General features: G+C 41.3%; 3 protein-coding genes across 3 annotated transcripts in view; all 3 read left to right on the top strand.

Annotated features, from left to right (window-relative positions):
• The first annotated feature begins 1,126 nt into the window (after positions 1-1,126).
• LOC128431106 (histone H3-like) lies at positions 1,127-7,893 on the top strand. The gene is made up of 2 exons (XM_053417332.1): positions 1,127-1,146; positions 7,491-7,893. The coding sequence occupies exons 1-2, from the start codon at positions 1,127-1,129 to the stop codon at positions 7,891-7,893; spliced, it is 423 nt and encodes a 140-aa protein (XP_053273307.1).
• Positions 7,894-14,918: 7,025 nt separating this feature from the next.
• The window catches only part of LOC128431094 (uncharacterized), an 870,493-nt gene continuing 859,072 nt past the window's right edge, over positions 14,919-26,339 (top strand). Inside the window, exon 1 of the mRNA XM_053417316.1 lies at positions 14,919-15,286. Within this exon, the coding sequence (XP_053273291.1) occupies positions 14,994-15,286 (293 nt within the window). The 5' untranslated portion in view covers positions 14,919-14,993. The remainder of the gene's footprint in view (positions 15,287-26,339) is intronic.
• LOC128431108 (histone H2B) lies at positions 17,074-17,462 on the top strand. The gene has a single exon (XM_053417336.1). The coding sequence runs from the start codon at positions 17,088-17,090 to the stop codon at positions 17,460-17,462; it is 375 nt and encodes a 124-aa protein (XP_053273311.1). The 5' UTR covers positions 17,074-17,087.

Raw genomic sequence — 26,339 nt, 5'->3', positions numbered from 1 at the left:
AGGACGATTTTATTAACTGTATCAGAACTCTATACTCCTCACCAAACGCCAGGATAAAGATTAATGGACACCTCTCTCAGGTTGTCAACTTGGAGAGAGGCTGCCACCAAGGCTGCCCCCTCAGCCCCGCCCTCTTTTCTTTATTTATAGAGCCCCTGGCACAGTTAATCAGGGATGACGAAGTGATAAAAGGAGTCATGATCATAGATTTAGAGCAGAAGATTTGTCTATATGCAGATGATGTTTTGCTCTTTATTACGACATCAGAGGTCAGCTTTCCCAGACTGATGTCCTCGCTAAAAGATTTTGGAACCCACTCTGGATATAAATTAAACGTGCCACAAACTCTAATTTATAATCAAATCCCTCAGAAAGACATGCTAAATAGATTTGGTTTCAAATGGACCCCATCAGACATTAAGTATCTGGGAATTCAAAAACGTAAAGACATTTCCAAAATATATGATAGCAATTATAGCCTCATAAGTAAAAGAATCAAGGCAGATATAGACAGGTGTTCCCAACTGCTCTTAGATATGCATAGTAGAATAGAAACGATAAAAATGAATGTTCTCTGTCCAATTGGCAGGGATAGGGATATTGTTTTTCTCTGCGTATTCAAATGCCAGTTCACGGCACTTAACTGGAGCAAGGCAATGGAACTGGTCAGCTAGTTGTTTCAAGTGTTTGGCAAGCTCCTCCTCCATCTCATTTGTGAATATTCTCTTTACCTCAGCTACTGCACCCCAGGCTACTGATTTTAGTTTACTTTTACTTTTACTTTCCTTTCTTTATGAGGGTTGTCTTATCAATATTTCTATCCCTTCCAGCTTTTCTTAAGGACTTCTTTCCTTGCATGACCTCAGCGGCTGCACTCTCCATCACTGCGAGGGGTGTTTGGCCCCAGATTGTCTTCCTGGTGTAGTTTCCAGGCATGATGGCTTTTCTACAATGTTTATGACATTAAAAATAAAACATATATAATGTAATATAACACTAGCATATGTTTAAGACTAAACTTAACTTGTGCTCCACAGCATTTGTCCCACTTTACCCCACAGCCACCGTTTTAGAAAAAACAACATCTCTTAGCAATTCAGGCTAATCTTCAGCTAGCATCAATCACATGGTTTTATATGTTGGAAGGTCACCAAAATGTGATATAAGTTATTCTACCTGAATCAATGTGTTTTGACACAACAGTTGATTAAGTTCAAAGCAATAAAAATTACTTTTACATGCAAAAAACTCATTTTTGTGAAAAAACATACTTTCCACAGCACCAGCACCAACTTCTCCTACATGGCAAGGGGGGAATCGGAGGGGCTTGAAAACATAGTGGTCAAGTACCCGATGTCCCACATTACCCTGCTCTCCCCTAACACCCTGCACCTTCCCATTGAGTCAAATTCTTTCACATTTGCCAATCTTTTCCTCCAAGTCCAGTTGATTTAACTTCTAAGCAAACCCGTTGAAACCATGGATTGTGTTCATTTTAAACTCTTTCAGTGTTAAAGAGCAGAGTTGTCCCACGGAAGCCTGCTGGGCCCATAACCCATAGGTTGATGGATCGAAACCATCCTCTGCTAAAGGAATCCTTTATCCACTCCCATGTTATCTGTTATGATTCCCTTGTCCTTGCCTTTTAAACATGAACTCACCTCTTGCTGAAAGTGACTTGCTTTGGCTTTTGAAGTTGAAAATGTGACAGAATAGACCCAAGAGTTGAAGCCCTTAACTTGGCTGATAGTTTTGTGGTCTTTTCAAACAAGGTAACATTGTGCACCTTCCCATTGAGGCAAATTCTTTCACATTTGCCAATCTTTTACTCCAAGTCCAGTTGATTTAACTTCTAAGCAAACCCCTTGAGACCATGGACTGTGTTCATATTAAACTGTTTTAGTGTAAAAGAGCAAAGTGGCGCCGCGGAAGCCTGCTGGGCCCATAATCCAGAGGTCGATGGATCGAAACCATTCTCTGCTAAAGGAATCCACTCCCATGTTATCTGTTATGTTTACCTTGTCCTTGCCATCTAAACATGAACTCACCTCTTGCTGAAAGTGACTTACTTTGGCCTTTGAAGTTGAAAAAGTGACACAATAGACCCAAGAGTTGAAGCCCTTAACTTGGCTTATAATTTTGTGGTCTTTAGATCTCAAGTAAAGCTCTTTACTCCCACAGGGTGTGTGTTTGAAGTTTCGAATGTTCTTCCACGTGTGTCTTCGATGTGATTGTCTAATTGTCGTCAAAGTGGAATATACATCTAAACAACTCAGTTTTGTTTGGGTAAATACTAGTTTGTTTTGGTAGTGTGGCTGAGTTTACTAACCCGTAAGCGAATGAGGCCACCCACTGAACCTTATTTATACATGTGAATACATCAGGGAAAAGTGGAAAAAAGTTTACAGCACCTGGTATTTCCAGGCAGTCTCCCATCTAACCTCATTCACACATTCACACATTCACAGTCCCGCCCTGATCAGATTCATATCAATATTGACTAATCATTACAGGGACACTTGCTAGCTACAGGAAGTGAGATGTTTTATACTATGTTGAACTACTCTTGGCTTCTTTACAATATAGAGCTCAAATGATCTGTATATATGAAAGAACACTTCGAAGGATTAATTAAGCAAATAATTTTTTGCTATCAATTTGCTTTAATGTCACAGTGTCAGTGATGTCTTAGATGCAAATATGAAAGATTTATACGATCCCGGGGACCAAGCCGACACTGGATTAAAGTACCCCTTCCGCAGAGACCCACCTCCAGCACCAGACGAGCCCGGGGACACACTCTTAAGCCCCCACCCTGAGTGCTCAACCAATGCATGAGTCAAAGACCCTCGCGCCCCTAGTACTCCCTTTGACACTTTGTCAAATTTCACTGAACCGGACCAGAAATTATGATTGCAGCAGGACTGCTTGGTATAGCAGGACTGCTTGATATATATTTATATATATATATATAGTACACTTGACATCTATTGCACTTCTGTCCGTCCTGGGAGAGGGATCCCTCACATGTGGTTCTCTCTGATGTTTCTACGTCCTTTTTACCCTGTTAAAGTGTTTTTTAATAGTTTTTCCTTACTCTTGTTGAGGGTTAAGGACAGAGGATGTCACACCGTGTTAAAGCTCTATGAGACAAATTGTGGTATGTGAACATGGGCTATACAAATACATTTTGATTGATTGATTGATTGATAAACATCCCCTGTCTGCATGTTAGGTATCAAGTCATTTGACTGAAGACGTTTTGAGAAAATACGATGAGTGACCCTATTCTTATTATGTCAGCCAAATAGCACAGACTTTTTTTAGCTTGAGTCCATAAACTACTAACCTTTAACATAGTTGCAAATGTAGTCTTATCTCACCGTTTCCAGCCTTTTTAATGCACTTTGAGGCATTAAGACAGGAGAAACCACACAACTGCACTCTTTTCATTGGGGAATCCAAAACTTTAAAAACTTTGCTTAAATACACAATTTAATAGAAAAAAGATGATTTCTTCAAAGATCTCTCCAGAGAATAGATATTAGACATATACAGACATTCCACTTGAACCCTAGAGTCTAAAAAATGTTTGGGACAAATACTGATAATTTAAAAAAAGAAATACTGATTAACTTTGTGCAAAATCTTTCACTGAAAGCACTCAGGAACCTAAACCGCCACATTATGAGGCTGAATCTAAACCTCTGGACGAAGCTCTGTCAGACGTACGAGGTCGTTGAGCCAAGTGGGAATAAAATACACAACAAGACTTTAAATGGTGTCTGTTTCAGATGGAGATGGATAATCGTTTGTATGCAAAGTAAAACTTGAATGAAATGAGCAGTGACGTTTCTAACGCACGTTAAATTCACTGCAAACCCTAAACGAAGGATTCTGTCATCACTGGACGTCCCATTGTTTTCCTTGGATGGTTAAAAAAACAAAGCTAATGTCTAATCAGAAGAAAGAACAAAAAACTCCACACAGAACGACCCCAGCAGAACCAGGACCGAATACATGGTCTCACAACTCAGTGAATCAGGTCACAGCTATGTACACAATGTATTTGCTGTTGCAGATTAGTTGAATACTAACATCATCTTTAGGACCCAGATGCACAAACAGCTTCGTGCACCGGCCCCACGGAGCTGTAGAGGAGTAAGAGCTGAACTTCCTTCAGTCCCACGCAGTCAGAAAAGTGTATTCTTATCCTGAGATCTGAAGTGTGACTGAAACCACACACTCATTGATTGACCCCTACTTTACTCTTTAGGATCTTCTACGTATAGAGAACTCACTTTGTGACGATCAGATCCAGTCCTGTCACTTCAGTTCATCAGAGAAAAGGTTCTACATCTGCATCACATGATCCCAAACAGTCATGTGACATTAGAGCCGTTATCTGTTTGTGAGGAAACACTTTTCTCTCAGAACAAATCAGCAGATCATCTGAGGCCATAGATAGATTTGAAGTGAAATCAATTTAAATTATCAATTGAAACTTAATTCAGCTAAAGTACACAGAGAGATGATGTTACATATTAACATCAGAGTAATTATAAGAAATATTTGTTTTATTATTGTTATTGTTATTATTTATATTATATATAATATATATATATTACATAACGCTGTTCAAATCGATTCAAAGATTATATCCTTAGATTATTTGATCCTATGATGCTGTCATGTCACATAGATAATTGGATCCTTTGATACTTTGATTATTTGACTTACTTATAAAGGAGCAACAGGTTCAATTGACTAAATATGAAAGAACAACACGTACAATTGACTTACATATAAAAGAGATTATGTTACATATTAACATCAGGGTAATTATAAGAAATATTTGTTTATTATTGTTATTATTTACATTATATATATATGTAGCACTTGTCTGTGGCTAGTATTAGAAAAATCACTAAATATCGACCTAGATTCGAAGGAGATGTCAAAGAACAAGTTGAACAAATGACCAATTTATTTATTTAGAATCTGTCACCAAACAATCACAATATATAACAGTATAACATAATAAAAAAACATTAAATTATATTATTCTCCTAAAATAACTTTCCTTTTAGTGTGTGTATATATTCAGTTCCCAGGATAGTGTGTGCTTGAAGATTCACTGGTTCCGTTCTGGTCCGGGTCTTTATGTCTCTAAACTCAGTCCTACCTGTCTACCTGACGGGCAGTACTGGGGTCTGATGTCTTCTCGATAAAGGATCAGGTTTGATCTGGATCATACAGTTGGCCATACTGCATCCACGATCTGGGTTTAGCTCGCCATCTCAGCATTCAGAATTACAGGATTCAGATTCTATTTATATGATAACATCATTACTATATCATTTCATTTATACTTAACTTAAACATGAAAATAATATGCAGTGTAACTTGAACTTCATTTAAGATATACATTGATTATTCACTACTAACAAAAGCTGTGTGGTTGAACTGTAAACACTTAGGGCCACACAGTGGCGGTTTTAGGGACGGGCGAACCGGGCAGCCGCCCGGGGCGGCACTTTCTCATGTCACGTGGGAGGCGGCACGAGCACCAAAAAAAAAAAAAAAAATCATCTGGCCCGAAATGCGGTTTTCTATTATAAGGCGGTACAGGGCGCCGACCCCCGAGCGGATTCACCTTCACGCCGAAGACAGCGGCCAAGCTCGGCTCTAAAGGAGGCACAGGTGGGAACCCATCCTGGGAAATCCCCGCCACTCTTGTGAAGGGGGTGTAAGAGAGGACCGGGGACTTCAATTTCCCAGGCTCCTCCGCTGATCGGGCCATGTAATCCTGGATCCCCGGGAAACAGGGCCAGCACGCGTCCTGCCGGGGCCGACGTGCCGGTGCGACGACACCGATGAGGTTATCTGGCGTAGCCGCGACCTGCGGAAATGGCACCGACAGCTGCCTGGAAGTCGCCGCCTTCTCAATCATTGCTGGCATCAGCTGCACGAGGGCACCAATGCCCGAAGGCTGAGCGGACACCGGAGTGTCTGTGTGGTCCGACCCCTCGGTCCCGAGGGGGGAACCTACGGGAGGATAATGCTCTTCAGCTCCGGGAGCGGAGTCGGCTGACTCCGGTCCACGATCATCATTAAAAAATTCGATGGTGTCGTCCAATCTAAAAGCGCGCTGCGAGGCGAACCCTTCGCCGTCCATCTCAGCGTAAAGGCCTCAGTATGCTTCTCCGAGTCCGTTTCGGACTGACGGACGGACGGATCGGACGGACCCTTTTTGATTTATAGTTCTACGAGCCTTTTTGTTGTGAAAACAATTCACCGCCAGAACAGTAGATGGCGAGACGGAAGTCGAGCTTAGACAAGCCTACCTCATGAGGTATATAGAAGAAGTCCACGCTGGTTTATTTACGTCCTCCCGGCTCCTCACACACAGTGAACGATGGTAACAGAAAAAGGATGTTGATGACGCGACAGTTTTTGCTGAATAAAGTGACACCCAGCGGGTCAAAATGCTTATGTTATCGTGTCTTAGCGCAGCGGTTCCCCGGTCTTGTTTCCAAACTGCGTTGCTAATTCAACAGCTGCAACAGCTTGAAGCTACACGGAGGCAGCTAGCTCCCCCCAGCTTCCACACACAGTCAGCACGGACACCCGATACTAAGTGTTTGCTTCTAACCTGACGGTGTTTGAGAAACAGTGTCATGACAGCCGTGGGATTAAAGTCAGCGGGTTTTTTGCGCTTTTCCCACCGCAGTTAGCATGGTGGCTAGCCCGCTACCCCCGTTATCAAAGTTCGTTATAACCGTATGTGACCGTACACACATGCTGTAAGTGCTCTAACCAGCCACCGTCAGCCGGACACACTTGTCACATTTATCATAGTGTCGTAGTTGTGATTTTGGTTTATTGTGATGTAGGGAATGGAACAGGAAGTTTCCATTCCGAAATGCTGGCGTTAGCGGACCAATCACAGCCAAGTGCTATCCGTGGGCTGTCCGTCATTTCGACGTGTAGTTAGAAAAATGAGCACGGCACGAAAAGCTCTCCGAGGAGCCTCGGAGAGGCACGCAGAGGGCGTTCCACGTTGGAGAGGGCGGTCCTATCTGTCCGTGTCCGTCAAAACGCAGAAGCATACATTGGCCTTAAGCCTCAGCTCGTCTGCGTCTCTCTGGCTCCTCGAGGAGTTTGCAGAACGCGCAGTTAGCTCCGGGGGTGAGTGCCCGACCGGCGTGTTCCGGGCCGAGGCAGGACTCGCAGCGCGGGTGGAGGTCATCGGACATTATGTACCCGGTTCGTCATTCCGGGCACAGGCGAATGTTGGAAGTAGTGTGCTGCTTCATGGCTGAAGAAAAATGGGAAGCGAGCGGCCGGTCTCACCCCAATTTATGCAGGTGAGACCGGGGCGGAGCCCACCGTTGGTGGGCGTGGACTAAAGTTTTCAGTGCTGCGCATGCGCGCGAGGGATAAACCCACTAGCGATAGCCTTAAAGGGCGAAGCCTATACGATATAGAACCAAGCAGACCGCCCGTAAATCCACCGGAGGCAAAGCCCCCAGGAAGCAACTGGCCACCAAGGCTGCGCGTAAGAGTGCCCCGGCCACCGGCGGCATGAAGAAGCCTCACCGTTACAGGCCCGGTACCGTGGCTCTGAGAGAGATCCGTCGCTACCAGAAATCGACGGAGCTGCTGATCCGCAAGCTGCCCTTCCAGCGCCTGGTGAGAGAAATAGCTCAGGACTTCAAGACCGACCTGCGCTTCCAGAGCTCCGCTGTCATGGCTCTGCAGGAGGCCAGCGAGGCCTACCTGGTCGGCCTCTTTGAGGACACCAACCTGTGCGCCATCCACGCCAAGAGGGTTACCATCATGCCCAAGGACATCCAGCTGGCCCGCCGCATCCGCGGAGAGAGAGCTTAAACTGCTGCTGCTCCACTGACCATAACAACGGCTCTTTTAAGAGCCACTTCACTGCACTTAAGACAAAAGTCCTCCTCTGCTCTGCTTGTTATAGACTGTTGTAACCCGGTTAAAAATATTAAGTAATATAATTTCTTCCAAGCATATAAATAGTGTGATTAAAAAGGTTGAAATTCATTAAAATACTATAGAAGTGTTAAAACAGTTAAAAGTATATATTATGTGTTTATTGTTTTATTTGAAGTATAATGTATCTGTAAACGTAATATGTACCAGCATGTATGGGGTTAATTGAGATGGGCCGGAACCTAACCTCTGAGGTTGTTTCGGGACGGTTGAAAAAGAGGGGAACGAAAAACAGGAGAGCGGCGGAGCGAGCAGAGAGAGGACACGCGGAGTATGTAGGAAGAACAGTAACGAAAAGAGACTGTTGTACAGACGTTGAGTGACCAAGTCGTGGAGGTTCAACCCGGACTCTCCAGAGGACTCAGTGGTGATTTTCCTGTGGGTGTGAGTGGATTACTCAAACCGTGAGGACGACGTGAAGCTAGAAGCTAACACAGCGGCTAGTTTAGCTCACAGTGACTGTACGAGTTAGCAGCAAGCTACCTATTCAGCAGTGACTGTGGGGAAAGGAGCGTGGAGCTGCAGACGACGAGCGAACACCGCGACATCGGCAGTGACGGGGTTTCGTTTCCTCCGGACGGATCTTCTCCTCAACTCACCTCTTCTCCAACCACCAGCCCATCCCAAGCGACATCCAGGCCTGCACCGATGCACTAAAGGGGTACCCAGGTTTATTTGAAGTAAAGTAATAAGTGCCGGCTTTAGTTATCAGGTGTGTGGGTCCACATATTGCATTTCAGTGAATTTGAGTGAATTGAAGGTTCTGCATTGATATTTTTGGGTTAAAAAGTCTATTGATATCTGTGAATATTTGTGATAGTGTTTCACTAAAACAGAACAAAGGATATTTTTATTTACTGTGTTTACCTGAAAAGAAGAAACAGGGTTATTTCAGTTATTACATTTCTTGCAAAAGAGGTATAATTCCTTTGTTGTGTTTCCTGTGAAAAAAGGGACAATTCAGAGTTTTTACCTTAAAAAAGGGGAATTTATTGTGAAGGTTTAACGACAAAAAGAACATTTATATTTTTATTTTATTGTTATATTGCATTAATCATTGCATAAGTAAATAATTGAGAACTTATTTTCTTAAAACCGTGTGTGGTGTATTTCATTTACTTACCTTTAATACACAGAGACCTGAGGGGTGAACATCTTTATGAAAAACAGGTTAAAGGTGAATTTATAAGTAAGTTAAAAACAGTTCATGTGTGTACTTTAAAACAAAAAAAGAGAGATTCAAAACTAACATTAAAACTGAGTTAATCAGGGTTAAAAATAGTTGATAAAGAACCCAAAAGCCCTGCCCTTATCACCATGACTACCAAGGGGAGCGCTACACTGTCAATACATAAAACACACTAAATTAATTGACTGCAGAGTTTAAAGTATATATCACTACCATTGAAGTATTAAATAAATTACACTCTGTAAATTAACTACAGTTTATTACAATAAATATTTTGACAGGTTTAATCATTCATCCTTTTTTATTTGTTTTACAACATTAACTGAAAACTTTCGTAAGAAAGGTTTCAGTAAAATATTTGTTACATTAGTAGCTCTGCAAAGAATACACATTGGAAAGTATGCAAGCTAAGACTTCAGCAGTAGCCGAGGCTCCTGCTGAAGTTGAGCCAGACTTCCTATCAGAGCCGTGGATGTGTCATGCTGAGGATGCTGTAAAGTCATTCTAGAATTAGGACTCAATTTGATATCCATGTTTAAATAGTACATTTTACGCAACATTCACTTCAAGCTAGGATCAAATTAATATTGTGGCACATTTCTCTCATTTATTACAAAAAGTCAACAGGTTGTATCATTTATTTTGTAGAATATGTTTATGCTTTAGTGATATTTGCATTTTCTCTGCTGTCTGATTTAGTAAATAAAAACTTTGGCTATTCACATTAACACTAGGATACATAATTATGTATATTATTCGAATCATTACTTGTGAAAAATAATCAGTAAAACTGTTGGTCTCATGAGTGAGATATCTTTCAACCTGTCCATATTTTACCCATTGATCAATAAGTTACGAGATACATTTATTGTCCCACAGACATGTTTTCTGCAATGATCCATCTGGTGTACACAGGAGGACACACAGAGGTCTTACTTTGCATACTTTCCTATGTGTATTCTTTTCAGAGCTACTAATGTAACAAATATTTTTCACTGTAAACTATTTCATGTAGTATTGTGAAATACTAACAACTGTTTGCTGTTAGTCAATGTTGTAAAACTAAAATGCAGTTAAATGTTTATACCTGTGCAACTACTCCTTGTGCTGTACTGTAGTTACTTTACAGAAAGTAGTTTATTTAATGCTTGAATGGTATTGCTATGTACTTTAAACTCTGCAGTCAATTCTTAAGTGTATTATATGTATTAACAGTCTTCAACCAGCAGAGCAACTAAGGACTTTTGTCTTCAGTGCAGTAACGTGGCTCTTAAAAGACATCACCTGGAAAAACCCTCTACTCCCTGTTAATAAATTTAACTTTCCCTCTGTTGGTGTTGCAGTGTCTGATGACAGTTCATCAATACTTTAGTTTAATAACAGCCACTGATCAAGTTGGTGCAGCTACAGAGCTCATTTCTATGACTCAAACAAGCAGCTGCAATAAAACAGGAGAAGCTGAGCTCCTGGAAAACAAAGCTTCGGAAAGAACATGGAGGAGAGTTCTTCTGGTAGTGGACTTTACTCAGGTTCACATCATTTGGAGAGCAGCTCTATCTGTTGGCTGCCTGAGGTTACTACAGCACAGTATGGTTACATGATGTGAGGCCGGAATTGTCATTTTTCTAAGCAGTTGTCACTTTCATATTTAGCCAGGAAAGACACGAGGTAGCTACGATAAATATAACAACTAAGGCACACTCTTTAAAAAGTATGGTATATGAAGTAATGACGATATCGCTGAACACCATGTTACATAATGCATGTGTGTAAGTAGTGGTAGGCTAGTCCTTCACAGAGTCTAAAGCTATGTTTTATAATATTTGATGTTTTGATATTTACTAACTTCTTACTCTTATAATTGTAAGAAAGACATCTAATATTGTTCAATCTATCTTGACTCCCTGTAGTTAAGAACTCTGTCTCTACATATTTAGTGAAAGTGGTGATGATTGATGAGGAAACAGCTCTTTGTGGAAAGACGTGTGTGGCTCTTAAAAGAGCCTTTTACCAGGATGGACATGTTTCACAGTGAGGACAGCTCACTTCTTCTTGGCTGCTGTCTTCTTCGCTTTGGGTTTGGCGACCTTCTTCGCGGGGGACTTCTTGGCAGCAGGCGACAACACACTCGACACACTTCGGACAGATCATCTGTTGATTTCACACAGATAAACAACACTTGCATTACAGAAACTACGAAAAACCAACACACCCGTTCTGGGATGAGCGGTTGGGTTGTTTTCATTCTCCGATGACAGAACCTGATCATCGACAACAACGAGAACATCTTTTAAAATCCCGTCCGCTGACTTTAACCAGCAGCCACAGGAGGACACGTGAAGGTCCACACGTCCATTAGAAGCACGTTCACCAACTTAACTCATGAAAACACCGCTCGAGCTTCCGCCTTGTTGATGTGAGGGATGTTTACATGTACCTGTTGTTTGGTGTGTGCGCGTTGTAATGATCACCAGCGACAAACAAAAGCACTTCGAGTGGAGCTGGTGACGCGTGTGTGTTCTTCAATGCTCCCTGTGTCTCCTATGAAGAGGAGCGTCAGATTTGTAAAGCCTGGTATTACGTTTAAAGCGTTTATTCTGTGTTCGGACTATCACCAGATGACATGGGCGTTACCTGAAAGCACATCTGGTGATATACAGCTGACAAAGCAAAGAACGAGACATTTATCTAACGCGCGATGCAAATTTCAGCGACTCGGTGGCGTAGTGAGATCGTCATCAGGCTAGAAGCTTATAGTGTTTCAGCTTGTTGTTTCGAATCCCGTTCAAGGTTTTTTTTACAATTTTTTTTTTTTTTTACCATTTAAATGCTTATTGCGGTCTCAACGTGATGCTGACACGGACACATGAACTCGTGAAGGGTTTTTGTAGGATTTTTATTTCAGCAAGACCTTCAGTAGATCACCGCACTTCACACACAGGCGCTTTGTGAAAATGACGAATCTGCCACCGGCTCTTAAAAAACAGCCTCAACATCTGGAATGTCGCCAGAAGCCATGCCCGCCAGTTAAACTGGAACACCGGCGGTCTTCGGTTTCATGACCTTCTTCTTGGCCGCTTTAACCTTGGCGGCGGCTGGAGCGACTTCTGCCATCTTTCTCTTTGCGTATAGATCAACGACGAACTATCGGAGTGAGTTACCGGACTGTTGAAGAGTCCTGATCGGGAGGCGGTATATGAACACACCATGAGAACCGTGGAGACTCAGTCGAGCCGTGGCTCCCGTGTGCAGTGTGAACGCCGAGACACTTGTGTTTTCTCTTCACTGATAAACGAGTGAAAACTCAGTGGGTGAGCGGTGCTGGAGGCTGACAGTGAGGAAGCAGGTAGCGGACTTATTTGTCTTCATTTTGAAGTCATGAAGAGCTCTGATGCTCTCTGCATTTGGTCGGTGGAGCCTCCAAACACGAGCCGTTCACCGCGGTGAGCAGCGCTGCTCAGCGGCTTTTCCCACTAGTTTCTCTCCTAAAATGAGTTCAAAAGCACCACAGCTCCACCAAAACCCGTTTCCTAGCTGCTCCACATGTTTGTTCAGAGACACCGAGTGAAAACAGGGACCTGCTCATGATCTCTTTTTAATAAAATCAAGTAATTGTGCAGGCAGCAAACACACCGCTGATGGCCGAGGCTCCTGGTGAAGTTGAGCCAGACTTCCTATCAGAGCCGTGAACGTTTCATGCTGAGGATGCTGGAGAGTCAGTAGCGGTCCAGTTCATATCCATGTTGGATTTGTCAATATTCACCTCAAGCAAGGATTAAATTAATATGGTGGCACATTTCTCTCAATAAATACTAAAAGTCAACAGGCTACATCATGTATTTTCCAGAAAATGTTTAAGCTTTACTGGAATTTGAAATTTCTCTACTTAGTAAATACTAACTTTTGCTCATCATATTAACACTGGGATACATGTTTATGTATATTATGATAATCATTATTTGTGTAAAATAATCATTTTAACATGACAAACGTTAATGAAAAACGAACCCGTGTGTGAGAAATCTCTGTTAACCTGTCATTATGTTTTACCTATTGATCAATAGATCAAGTCTTCTCAGATATTTATGGCCAATAAAACATTTATGTTACAAAATAAGGCCTTAGTGTCAACAAACACTGTGTTTATCCCGAATGTACACACGTGTGCAGTATGTGAAAGTGTTTGTGAAAATTGTAGCATGTAAACATGTCATTTTAACCATTCAAACAGACTTTAATTACATATTACTTTATATAAAACACTATAACACACAATACTTTAAATGCTAACACTGATTTAAAAAAAAAACACTCCTCAGCTCTTCACTCACCCCATCAAAGCTCATAGCATAACAAAAATAACAGTGTTGTTTTTGATCTCATAGTTTTTAACTCATGTATCAAAGGTACGAAAACAAAGACAAATTTGAGAGATGTTCACTCTGACCAGAAATTTGTTGAGTTTGTTAAGACTGAATTCTATATTATCCATGTGTGCGTGTCTGTGAAGCTGGCAATGAAAGTCAACTTTAAACAAAAAGCAGTTTGTTAGACGGGGGTGGGGGTAGGAGCAGTTTGGGAAGAATATGTGGGAAATATGTAGCCCTCACATGGTGACTTTTAGTAACCTTTGCTGCTTGGTGTTAATCTGGAAGCTGGTTCAAATGTGTGTGCGTCACATCGCTGTTCAAACTTGCAGCTGTCTGATAAGGCCTACTGTGAGAACTTTGAATCTGTGACATTCATTACGCTGTACTTTAACTTGTTCTCATACTTAACTTTTTATATTGAAGCATACCTCCCTTAGCTTCCACACAGAGTTCATGCAGCTGGCCCAGCTTCAGGAGGGCAGATGGGTAAGGCATTGTTTTGTCTGGAGATGGTGCATGCTTACTGAAGACTCACAAGGCGTTATCTTAATAAATACTTGTTGAAATTAGACCAAACCGGCTCTTCTCATATTCGGGACAAACAAACACGTTGACAAGCTCCCCGTCGTTGTGGACGGACAGCTATAGTTTGCGGCGGATGAAAATACAATGTTAAGGATGCCCCCACAAAGCCATGAGCATTTTATCCAATGTCCATATCTGCACATGAAACCAGATGAATATAGTTAAACAGAATTCAGCAGAATGTCAGGTTGTAATCAACAACACTTTCAAACATACATGAGGTGCTTTTAAAACTGGTCAATATCCAATGATGCCAAATGACAGGTGAACATAGTCACATGTTAAGTATAATGTCATACTTGACATTATACTCGGATACATACTTGGCCACTGAGGCTACAATTTGTATTCAAATAATGTTATGGAGGGTTTTAATAGCTTAGGTCAAAAGGGCTCAAAGGATAAACTATTTAAATTTGAGGATAACAGGAGGGCTAAGGGAGAAATCGTGGAGTCTTTGTGTGACCACTGTTTTTCATTCAAAGTGGCTCAATATTCATACATTGACTAAGTACTTCCACAATCAGTACTAATGCTACTCTTATTTTAAACCAAGCCTTTTTCACAGGCACTATTCCTACCTGATGGAAAGGTGCTACAGTCCTACTGCTACACAAAACTGATAAAGTGTCAGACTTTAATATCTACCGTCCTACATCCAAACCTGTGGAGGCGCCAGCGCACCATAGACTTAATTATCAGCGGCCATGATAATCCACAGAGGAAGAAAACGCCTGCCTCTGTCTTCTACCAGGTCCTCAGTCAGGCCATGAATAGCTGTGGTTCCCGCGAAGTAGTCCATTCACTAAATCTCATCTTACTAAAGAAAGATGTCTGGACGAGGAAAGGGAGGGAAAGGGCTCGGTAAAGGAGGCGCAAAGCGTCACCGCAAAGTTCTGCGTGATAACATCCAGGGGATTACCAAGCCCGCCATCCGCCGCCTGGCTCGCCGTGGCGGAGTGAAGCGTATCTCCGGTCTGATCTACGAGGAGACCCGCGGCGTGTTGAAGGTTTTCCTGGAGAACGTGATCCGCGATGCTGTCACCTACACCGAGCACGCCAAGAGGAAGACCGTCACCGCCATGGACGTGGTGTATGCTCTGAAGAGACAGGGCCGCACTCTGTACGGCTTCGGCGGATAAACTCACTTTCCAACGGCTCAACAACACAACGGCTCTTTTAAGAGCCACACACCGAGTCAATGAGAGCTCACATCCTCTGCTCAACACATCAGCCGTTTTCAGAGAATATGTCTTACAATGTCAAGATTTCGTAGTTATGTTATATCAAAACCTCAAATAGTATAATTATTAATCAGTCTATTTGGTCTTAAATATCAAAAATATATACGTGACATTTAGAAACTGTTAATATTTATACAGTTTTATTATACTGTTATTTATATATAATGTATGTGTGTATATATACTATAGTGACATCAGGCAGCCAACAGATGTAACTGCTCTCCAGATATGTGAATCGGAACAAGGTCCACTACCAGTTGAACTCTCCTACATGTCCTGTCAGAAGCTTTGTTTTCCAGTAGCTCAGCTATTCCTGTTTTATTGATCACTTGAACACCAAGTTAAGTTTCAGAGTATAATTTAAAAAAACTACATTGTTAAAGTATCGTTTTAGGACCATGGACAGAGCTGTTTGTTTAGGTGCTAAGCCTCATCAGTTTGTTGCACTGAATGGATGTTAATGGAGACACTATATCAATACACACTAAAATAAAACACACCACTTGATCGGTTGTGTAACCAGATGTTACCAGAGAGAAACTTTGTATTATAACTGTGTCCACTGTTCTTCAACAAACTCACTTACCAGATTGTTCATGGTAACGCTCCTCACATATCACTGTGTTGCTCTGAGCGAGTGAGTGGGGCCCCAGGGCCTTTGTGTGTGTGTGTGCTGTCTGGGATTGCAGCGCCTGCACTTTGAAACACAACGTCTTTTAATGAAAGTCTATCTGAGTGATGTGGGCGACTTCTAACCAGCTGAAATCTCTGTGTACTGTATTAAACAGGTCTTGACGCTGCAGACAATTGGACTACACTATTCAGAGGATGCAGGCAGGACCACGTTTCTATTGAATTTGTCTAATTTAATAGATTTAAAATAATAATGACGATTATAAAAAAAATGTGACAAATTGATCACAATATCTTTTCCCTTCTTATCTTTGGGAGGGCTGTTCCCTATTGGCCAGCTACACCTGTATATGTTCCATGCACAAAGGAGCCGATACCAGTCCTGCTGATGGGTTGATGCTCTTCTACAACACACAACAAACCTTCTTGCTCCTGCACGTTTGGGTGTTCTATCCTGGAGGAGCTAGATTATCTCTGCTACCTGATAGGACTTCAGGGACCGCCTCATGCTACAGGTAGTGAAAAGGACACTAGCAGAACACAAAACTTCAGAAGGTTCAGTCAGGAAGGATGAGGAGAGAGCCAGACCAAAACCCATGATATTCATTCACAATCACTTGGGCTTCCTAAATGGACAGATTGATGAACCTGAAGTCGAACTGACTTGGTGTTTTACTGTGACCATTAAGTGTTCCCTTATCATTTAGAGCTGTGCATTTATCAGGTTGCTTTGGTTCAGATTGTTTTAAATGATATTTATGTGATACTAACATGAATCATAATAAGTTTGTATATCATGTCATGTATATCATCTTGCATATCTTAACCCCCCAAATGTTCCCGTTGAGCTCAACAGTTCAACCTCTGTCCGCAGCAGAATAATAGACTCATGAATATGGAGACACTCCCACGTGCTGTTACACTGGCGCTCCACATTCAGCCAATGACAGAGAGGGAACGGCACATAATGATTTGCATGTGATGTGTTCAAATACAGCCTGGCCACCAACGTCTGTATTCATTTGAACGGAAACAAATCTCGTGACAATGCCTGAAGTAGCGAAGCCCGCGCCCAAGAAGGGCTCCAAGAAAGCGGTGGCGAAGGCCCCCGGTAAGGGCGGAAAGAAGAGGAGAAAGTCCAGGAAGGAGAGCTACGCCATCTACGTGTACAAGGTGCTGAAGCAGGTCCACCCCGACACTGGGATCTCCTCCAAGGCTATGGGCATCATGAACTCCTTCGTGAGCGACATCTTCGAGCGCATCGCCGGTGAGGCCTCTCGTCTGGCTCATTACAACAAGCGCTCCACCATCACCTCCAGGGAGATTCAGACCGCCGTCCGCCTGCTGCTGCCCGGGGAGCTGGCTAAACACGCCGTGTCTGAGGGCACCAAGGCCGTGACCAAGTACACCAGCTCCAAGTAAACCACTCTGCGGAGACATCAAACCAACGGCTCTTTTAAGAGCCACACACTTTCTCTATGGAGACAAATTGTCCTCGCTCTAATGACATGTCCATCCATATGTAAACAGACACTCTTAACTAATGTAACTCTGGTCATAAAATTGAAAATAATCCTGTTGAATACATTCTAAACACCCTGCATACCTTTACAATTGAAAATAATTGTTTTTAAATCCAATTGCAGTTTTCTACTGCAGGACGCGTTGTTCTCTCTCAAATCAGTGATCTGTAATTCATGAGGTGTTTTTCCCCCCTGGTGGTGATAATTGTATTTGTAAAGAAGCGTATGAAATAATTGCTCCTCAGGGTCAGAGGGATAGATGTATTGTTAGAACTATGACTGCTATTTCTCAGTGCTTTCTTATCATATATATATATTGGGCTATCTTCCATGGCCAGGTGAATATAATTTTGGTTGTTGGAATGCCACATCCTCTCCAGCTGCTGTGATATCAGTTTTAAAACAGGTCTTTGATTACTAAACCATGGAGCTAATCTCCCGAGTGTAATTTAGGTGTTGTTACCGACACATGACTGCGACTTTAAGGTCAAAGGGAAACATTCTTTAAAGTCGTTTACAGTATTACCAAGCTTGACAAATATACATTTTTTGCTTACTACTCTCTCTGTGTATATTGAACAACATTGTGTGAAAAACTGTGGTCAAACCAATTTATATTTCTCCCTTATCCCTCCTGTTATCCTCAATTTGAAATAATTATGATTCTAAATAAATTATAATAGCAAATTGTAACTTAAGAGTAAATTTAAGGTGTGTTTTTTTATGATGTACTACATGATTAAAGTATTTTTGAATGATTCAAAGAACATGTTAACATGCTACTATTTACCCCCAGCAATGTACACACTTGTGTACATTTTGCATACACAGTGTGTTTGTTGACACTAAAGCCTTCATTTGTAATATGAATGTGTTATTGGCTATACAAGTCTGAGAAGATTTGGATTATTGATCAATGGGTAACATATGGACAGGTTGAAAGATATCTCACTCATGAGACAAATAGTTTTTCAAAAACATTTGTCATGTTTTAATGATTATTTTACACAAAAAATGATTCAAATAATATACATAAACATGTATCCTAGTGTTAATGTGAAGAGCCAAAGTTGGTATTTATTAAATCAGACAGCAGAGAAAATGCAAATACCACTAAATCATAAACATATTCTGCAAAATAAATGATACAATCTGTTAACTTTTTTGTAATAAATGAGAGAAATGTGCCACAATATCAATTTGATCCCTGCTTGAAGTGAATATTTAGTAAAATGTATTATTTAAACATGGATATAAAATTGAGTCCTAACTCTAGAATGACTCTCCAGCCTCCTCAGCATGACACATCCACGGCTCTGATAGGAAGTCTGGCTCAACTTCAGCAGGAGCCTCGGCCATCCTGATACTAGTGATATTTGTGTTCATAGCATTCAGTAATACTTAACCTTTCTCATCACGAGACTATATCAGTGGGGTATAATTGTTCTGTCGATGAATGCCTGTAATGCAACCATTACAATTATGTTCAAGGCTGCAAAGATTTCACTTGTGTATATGGGCTCCATCCCTGGGAGACATGTTTGTCTTTCAAAACAATTGGAATGTTTTACCAAAGGCACCTTTTTAAATAGCTTAAGCTGTTTACGCCGAGTAGATCAGTTTGTCAGACGAAGCTAAGTCATCTCATTTAAAATAAATATTTGATTTCATTGCAGCTCTGACCATGGCTCTATTTGACACGTGAAGTGAAAGCAGCAATATTAATCTATTTTAGATTAATAGCAGGCCGGGTCTTAGCTTGCATACTCTCCAATGTGTATTCTTTAAAGAGCTACTAATGTTGCACATTAGCCGTCAAAACTGGAATGGTTATGATGTGTCAGATGTTCTTGTCAGTAATTGAGGAAACCAGTGTACATCTGGAAACCTAATATAAATAAGACGTACTTCAAATTTCAATATGCCTTATGCAAATGGATCCACGGCATTAAAGGAACATGCTTTTATCTGTCAAGATGAACAAAATTAATAGACAAACAACACATGTTAATATTTGTCAAATGAAAAGTAATGTGGCTATAACAGATTAAATGATCCCTCAACGTCTCATATGCTACATGATGCAAATCTTGGGGAAGAGGTAGTGATAATTATTTATTACAATAATTACTAACTATTATTTACAGAGTAATGTTTTCCTAATTAATAACTCTGATGATAGTTTTAATGAAGCTGTAAAGTCATTTTTTTTTTTTTAAAGTTAGGTGCTATGTGTCCGGTCACGTGTGGGATTATAGACGTGTTTCACATAAATGAGGTTTTCATTCAAAACATTGACCAGGTCCTCTGTTGTATTAAAGTGCCCCAGTACACATGACAGTGATCCAGCATGCACAACACCAGGACCATGAAACTGGAGCAGCAAAATGGAACTCAGCCATCATTATTATTATTGTATACATTTCTTCCTGTGATTCTTCTGGTGTGACAGTGATGAGGCTGTCCTGAACAACAGTGCATGGAGCTCTGTCGCCATCTGAATGGTTTGAATTCCTCCATTAAATGTTTTGAGCATTGAAGTTTACTCTTGTTCCCAAGACGAGCGTGACTCTGATCAATTCAACCAGAAGCTCCACTTGTTTTCTGAGCTTTCGACCACTAATCAGGCTCTTCTTCACTGAACTCAAATAGCTTTGGCCTCATCAGGTGAGCTGATGAGGCCAGATCATAATACTTTGCCGTCTTTAGAGACATGCACACGCACAGCCATTTATGTCATACAAACCTGCTCAAACACACCGAACACACATTCATTATATAATAATTTAAGCAATGGTGACGATCAGGAACTCAAATAATAACTACATCTGTCCTTCACCGAGTCGCCCTTCAGGGCTCAGGCTCAGATTTCTATTTGAATATAATGAGTCAGGTCAGCTGACATGGGAAGCTGTCATTGGTCAGTCAGAAAAATAATCAGTCAGAAAAGAATAGCAACACATGTAGTGGCTCTGTGTGAATTTATATATGCTCTAAATGGCCGTGTGTGTATAGTATTCATGTTAATGTCTGTTTGTTAATCTTTTTGTATTAAGACATTAGACAGATCATTTTAGCAACATGATAGATTTATTTTGCTTGACCATAGATGTATTATGGTTTTATTACGATTCTCCCCATGGCATGAGTAATGTCGACAACACTTCCTTATTGTGGTAACACAATAGTGTTTTGTATAGTTGTCTAGATACAGTCATCTAATTTTTCATCTACTTGTGTTTCTGCACAGACTTGAAGCGTAAAGCGGCTGCACTCTGCTCCACAACATCCATTCAGGGCATCACACTGTTGAAGTGCAGCACCTAAACAAAACAAACATCTCTGTCCATGATCCTGAAACAAGATTAAAACAATTAAGTATTTCTTTTATTTTACTATTTTACTTTTTTAATTAATTAGTGCTTTAAACATAAATCTGAGAAAAGCTTTACCTGGAAAAACCCTCTACTCCTTGTTAGTAAATTTAACCTTGTGACTTTCCCACTGATCAAGTTGATGCAGCTACAGAGCTCATTTCTATGACTCAAACAAGCAGCTGCAATAAAACAGGAGAAGCTGAGCGACTGGAAAACAAAGCTTCTGACAGGACATGGAGGAGAGTTCATCTGGTAGTGGACGTTGTTTCGGTTCACATCATTTGGAGAGCAGCTTCATCTGTTGGCTGCCTGAGGTTACTGCAGTACAGTATGGTTACATGGAATTGTCATTTTTCTAAGCAGCTGTCATTTATATAATTAGCAAGTAAAGACACGAGGAAACTATGATAAATAGAACAACTAAGGCACAATGTTTAAAAAGTATGGTATATGAAGTAATGACGAAATCGCTGAACATCATGTTACATGATGCATGTGTGTAAGTAGGAGTAGGCTACTCCTTCACAGAGTTTAAAGCTATGTTTTATATTATTTGATGTTTTGATATTTAATAACTTCTTAATCTTAACATTGTAAGTAAGACATCTAATATTGTTCAATCTATCTTGACTCCCTTTAGTTAAGAACTGTCTCTACATATTTAGTGAAAGTGGTGATGATTGATGAGGAAACAGCTCTTTGTGGAAAGACGTGTGTGGCTCTTAAAAGAGCCTTTTACCAGGATGGACATGTTTCACAGTGAGGACAGCTCACTTCTTCTTGGCTGCTGTCTTCTTCGCTTTGGGTTTGGCGACCTTCTTCGCGGGGGCTTTCTTGGCAGCAGGGGCCTTCTTCACCATCTTCTTGGGGCTCATGGTGGGCGTCTTGGCCGCTGCTGGTTTCGACACCTTCTTCGGGGACTTTTTAGCGGCTGCTGGCTTCTTGTCGGCGGGCTTCTTCGCTTTGGGAGCGGCCTTCTTCACTGCCTCTTTCTCGCTCATCTTGACCGAGCCGGTGGCCCCGGTTCCCTTGGTCTGGACCAGGGTCCCACTGACCACCAGCTTCTTGATGGTGGTGTTGACGCGAGAATTGTTCTTCTCCACATCGTAGCCTCCGGCAGCCAGAGCCTTCTTGAGGGCGGACACTGACGCGCCACTTCGCTCCTTGGACGCGGACACGGCCTTCACGATGAGCTCACTGACGCAGGGGCCGGCGGTCTTCGGTTTCACGACCTTCTTCTTGGCCGCTTTAACCTTGGCGGCGAGTGGAGCTGGAGCGACTTCTGCCATCTTTCTCTTTGCGTATAGATCAACGACGAACTATCGGAGAGAGTTACCGAACTGATGGAGAGTCCCGATCGGGAGGCAGTACTTGGACACACCATGAGAACCGTGGAGACTCAGTCGAGCCGTGGCTCCCGTGTTTAGTGTGAACGCCGAGACACTTGTGTTTTCTCTTCACTGATAAACGAGTTAAAACTCAGTGGGTGAGCGGTGCTGGAGGCTGACAGTGAGGAAGCAGGTAGCGGACTTATTTGTCTTCATATTGAAGTCATGAAGAGCTCTGATGCTCTCTGCATTTGGTCGGTGGAGCCTCCAAACACGAGCCGTTCACCGCGGTGAGCAGCGCTGCTCAGCGGCTTTTCCCACTAGTTTCTCTCCTAAAATGAGTTCAAAAGCACCACAGCTCCACCAAAACCCGTTCCCTAGCGGCTCCACATGTTCGTTCAGAGACACCGAGTGAAAACAAGCACCTACTGAGGATCTCTTTTTAATAAAATCAAGTAATTGTTCAGGTAGCAAACACACCGCTGATGGCCGAGGCTCCTGGTGAAGTTGAGCCAGACTTCCTATCAGAGCCGTGAACGTTTCATGCTGAGGATGCTGGAGAGTCAGTAGCGATACAGTTCATATCCATGTTGAATTTGTCAATATTCACTTCAAGCAATAATTAAATTAAAATTGTGGCACATTTCTCTCAATTAACACCAAAAGTCAACAGGCTACATCATTTATTTTCCAGATGCTGGAGAGTCATTATAGAAGTACTGCTACATTTTATATCCATGTTGAATTTGATCAAATATTCATTTCAAGCCATGATTATCATTATTTGTCTAAATAATCATTAAAACCTGACAAACGTTTCTGAAAAACTGTTTGACCCGTGTGTGAGAAATCTCTGTTAACCTGTCATTATATGTTACCTATTGATCAATAGATCAAGTCTTCTCAGACTTTTATAGCCAATAACACATTCTTATTACAAATGAAGGCCTTGGTGTCAACAAACACTGTGTTTAACCAGAATGTACACACGTGTGCAGTATGTGAAAGTGTTTGTGTAAATTGCAGCGTGTAAACATGTCATTTTAAGCATTCAAACAGACTTTATTTATTGTGACGACCCCTTCTCACCTGGACACTAGGTGTCCCGTTTCTTCAGTTCCCAGAGCTACAGGTGGAGTGGAAATCAGCGACAATCAGAGCACATCTCGGCCAGGTGTGCTCTGGCCAGCACCCTTCTGTTTTGTTTTGGAGACTTTGGTTGTTGCTTATAATTTATTTTGTTAAATAAATATCCTGAAATAGTGACAGTTCACCCGTGTCCTCTCCCTCATTGTCACAGTCGTGAGCCGGGCTGTGACGTTCATCTTTACAGATTTAATTCTATTTCAAACACACACACTTCACATTTCATTCGGGGCTACTTAATACTAAAATATTATATATATCATTATGCACACATAAAGTATGACGAAAAGTAGTGGCATTGCCTATGGATGGTGTCTTACATCATGGTGTAATTTTTACCTTCTTTTTCGGCCAAAGCAAAACACCCACACTCTCTTGTTTCTCCTCAGATTGTATAAATATTTCAGCTTTGCAACCGGTACATTTGGTATAGGCATAGGCGCAGAGGCATAGAAATGGCCCAGCTGAGAAATCAAAGGAATCTTAGGCATCATAGCAATCAATGACACTGTGACATTAAAGCAAACTGACAACAAAATAGAATAACTTGACTAATGAAATCCTTTGTAGTTTAAAAGTTTTTTCCCAAATTGATTTTATTCGTTTGAAGGAGTTCCCATTTACTTAAATTGTACTGGATTCGGCTACAATGCTTTTTACCCCTGAAACTCCATCTACATTTGACTGTTTTTATTCCAGAAAGCTACAAAATGTATTTATATTTTTACTTTATAGGTATTGTAACTGTATTTACACAAGCTTAAATTATACACATAGGTAACCTTAAAAACGACGTTCTTATGCAAAATATTATTAGGCTGTGTCACCAATCAAGAGGAGGATGTGGTCGAGTACCAACGTGGCGGACGGGACAAGATTCCTCAAGCTAAAATTCAATAATCAGGTCCAATCACTGCCGTACTCAGCCAGATTCAATACTGCGCTGGGAGCGGAGTACTTTAGAGTAATTCACGACAAGCAAATAAGAGTATGCAGGATGTGTGTACAGCCGGGACATATACTAAGGGAATGCCCGGAACAATACTAAATGCAGCCTGTGTTTAAATAAATTGGAGGAGTGTGTGTGTGCAACACAAGTGAAACAGAGGAGGTTCAAGATGAGTCTGGGGACAGTGAGGAAGTCAGTCTGAGCGAGGAGAGCACAGGTGAGGAGGAGGAGGAAATGGAGTGCGCGCAGGAAGAGGAGGCGGCTGGTGCGACCAGTGCGTCGAGGCCTGGCGCGAAGCGGGAGGGAGGAGGAGAAAAAAGGAGCGGAGCAAAGTGCAGAACTGGGAGTCAGCTTGCTAACAGGGGAGCAAGGGGAGAAAATAACTGAACGAAAGACAAAAAAACAGAACGAAAACAGCACGGACTGCGGAGAACGGGACAGCACGGCGCGGCAGTCAGCTACACTGATCCAATGTAGGACTGTCATCTGTCGCGTTTTGAGGAAGTTGTCAGAGAGAAGGTTCTCGTGCAACTGAGGTCTACTGATGGAGTGATTGGACTCATGAGAGGTGTTGTTCCTTTAAATATAAGGCAATTGTACCTGTTGCTCTTTTATATGTAAGTCAAATGATCAAATAACCTATATTTATATTATATATATATATAAATAATAACAACAACAATAATAAACAAATATTTCTTATTATTACCCTGATGTTAATATGTAACATCATCTCTTTTATATCTAAGTCAATTGTACGTGTTGCTCTTTCATATGTAGTCAATTGAACCTGTTGCTCCTTTATAAGTAAGTTAAATAATCAAATAACATATGGTATCAAAGGATCCAATTATCTATGTGACATGACAGCATCATAGGATCAAATAATCTAAGGATATCATCTTTGAATTGATTTGAACAGTGTTACATAATATATATGTATTATATATAATACAAATAATAACAATAACAATAATAAAACAAATATTTCTTATAATTACTCTGTTGTTAATATGTAACATCATCTCTCTCTGTACTTTAGCTGAATTAAGTTTCAATTGATAATTTAAATAGATTTCCCTTCAAATCTATCTATGGCCTCAGATGATCTGCTGATTTGTTCTGAGAGAAAAGTGTTTCCTCACAAACAGATAACGGCTCTGATGTCACATGACTGTTTGGGATCATGTGATGCAGACTTAGAACCTTTTCTCTGATGAACTGAAGGGACAGGACTAGATCTGATCATCACAAAGTGAGTTCTCTATACGTAGAAGATCCTAAAGAGTAAAGTAGGGGTCAATCAATGAGTGTGTGGTTTCAGTCACACTTCAGATCTCAGGATAAGAATACACTTTTCTGACTGCGTGGGACTGAAGGAAGTTCAGCTCTTACTCCTCTACAGCTCCGTGGGGCCGGTGCACGAAGCTGTTTGTGCATCCGGGTCCTAAAGATGATGTTAGTATTCAACTAATCTGCAACAGCAAATACATTGTGTACATAACTGTGACCTGATTCACTGAGTTGTGAGACCACGTATTCGGTCCTGGTTCTGCTGGGGTCGTTCTGTGTGGAGTTTTTTGTTCTTTCTTCTGATTAGACATTAGCTTTGTTTTTTTAACCATCCAAGGAAAACAATGGGACGTCCAGTGATGACAGAATCCTTCGTTTAGGGTTTGCAGTGAATTTAACGTGCGTTAGAAACGTCATAAGTTTTACTTTGCATAAAAACGATTCTCCATCTCTCTTTGCTTTGAAACAGACACCATTTAAAGTCTTGTTGTATATTTTGTTCCCACTTGGCTCAACGACCTCATACGTCTGACAGAGCTTCGTCCAGAGGTTTAGATTCAGCCTCATAATGTGGAGGTTTAGGTTCCTTAGTGTTTTCAGTGAAAGATTTTGCACAAAGTTGATCAGTATTTCTTTTTTTAAATTATCAGTACTTGTCCCAAACATTTTTTGGACTCTAGGGT

The sequence above is a fragment of the Pleuronectes platessa genome, chromosome 24 (genome assembly GCF_947347685.1).
Source record: "Pleuronectes platessa chromosome 24, fPlePla1.1, whole genome shotgun sequence".
Lineage (NCBI taxonomy): Eukaryota > Metazoa > Chordata > Actinopteri > Pleuronectiformes > Pleuronectidae > Pleuronectes > Pleuronectes platessa.
This window is presented reverse-complemented; position numbering and strand designations above follow the sequence as displayed.

Bases quoted from the DNA above. Each gene is read 5' to 3' on its own strand.
- LOC128431108 (XM_053417336.1), top strand. From the start codon at position 17,088: ATGCCTGAAGTAGCGAAGCCCGCGCCCAAGAAGGGCTCCAAGAAAGCG.
- LOC128431106 (XM_053417332.1), top strand. From the start codon at position 1,127: ATGGTTTTATATGTTGGAAG. The intron at 1,147-7,490 runs GTCACCAAAATG...TATACGATATAG, and splicing joins ATGGTTTTATATGTTGGAAG to AACCAAGCAGACCGCCCGTA.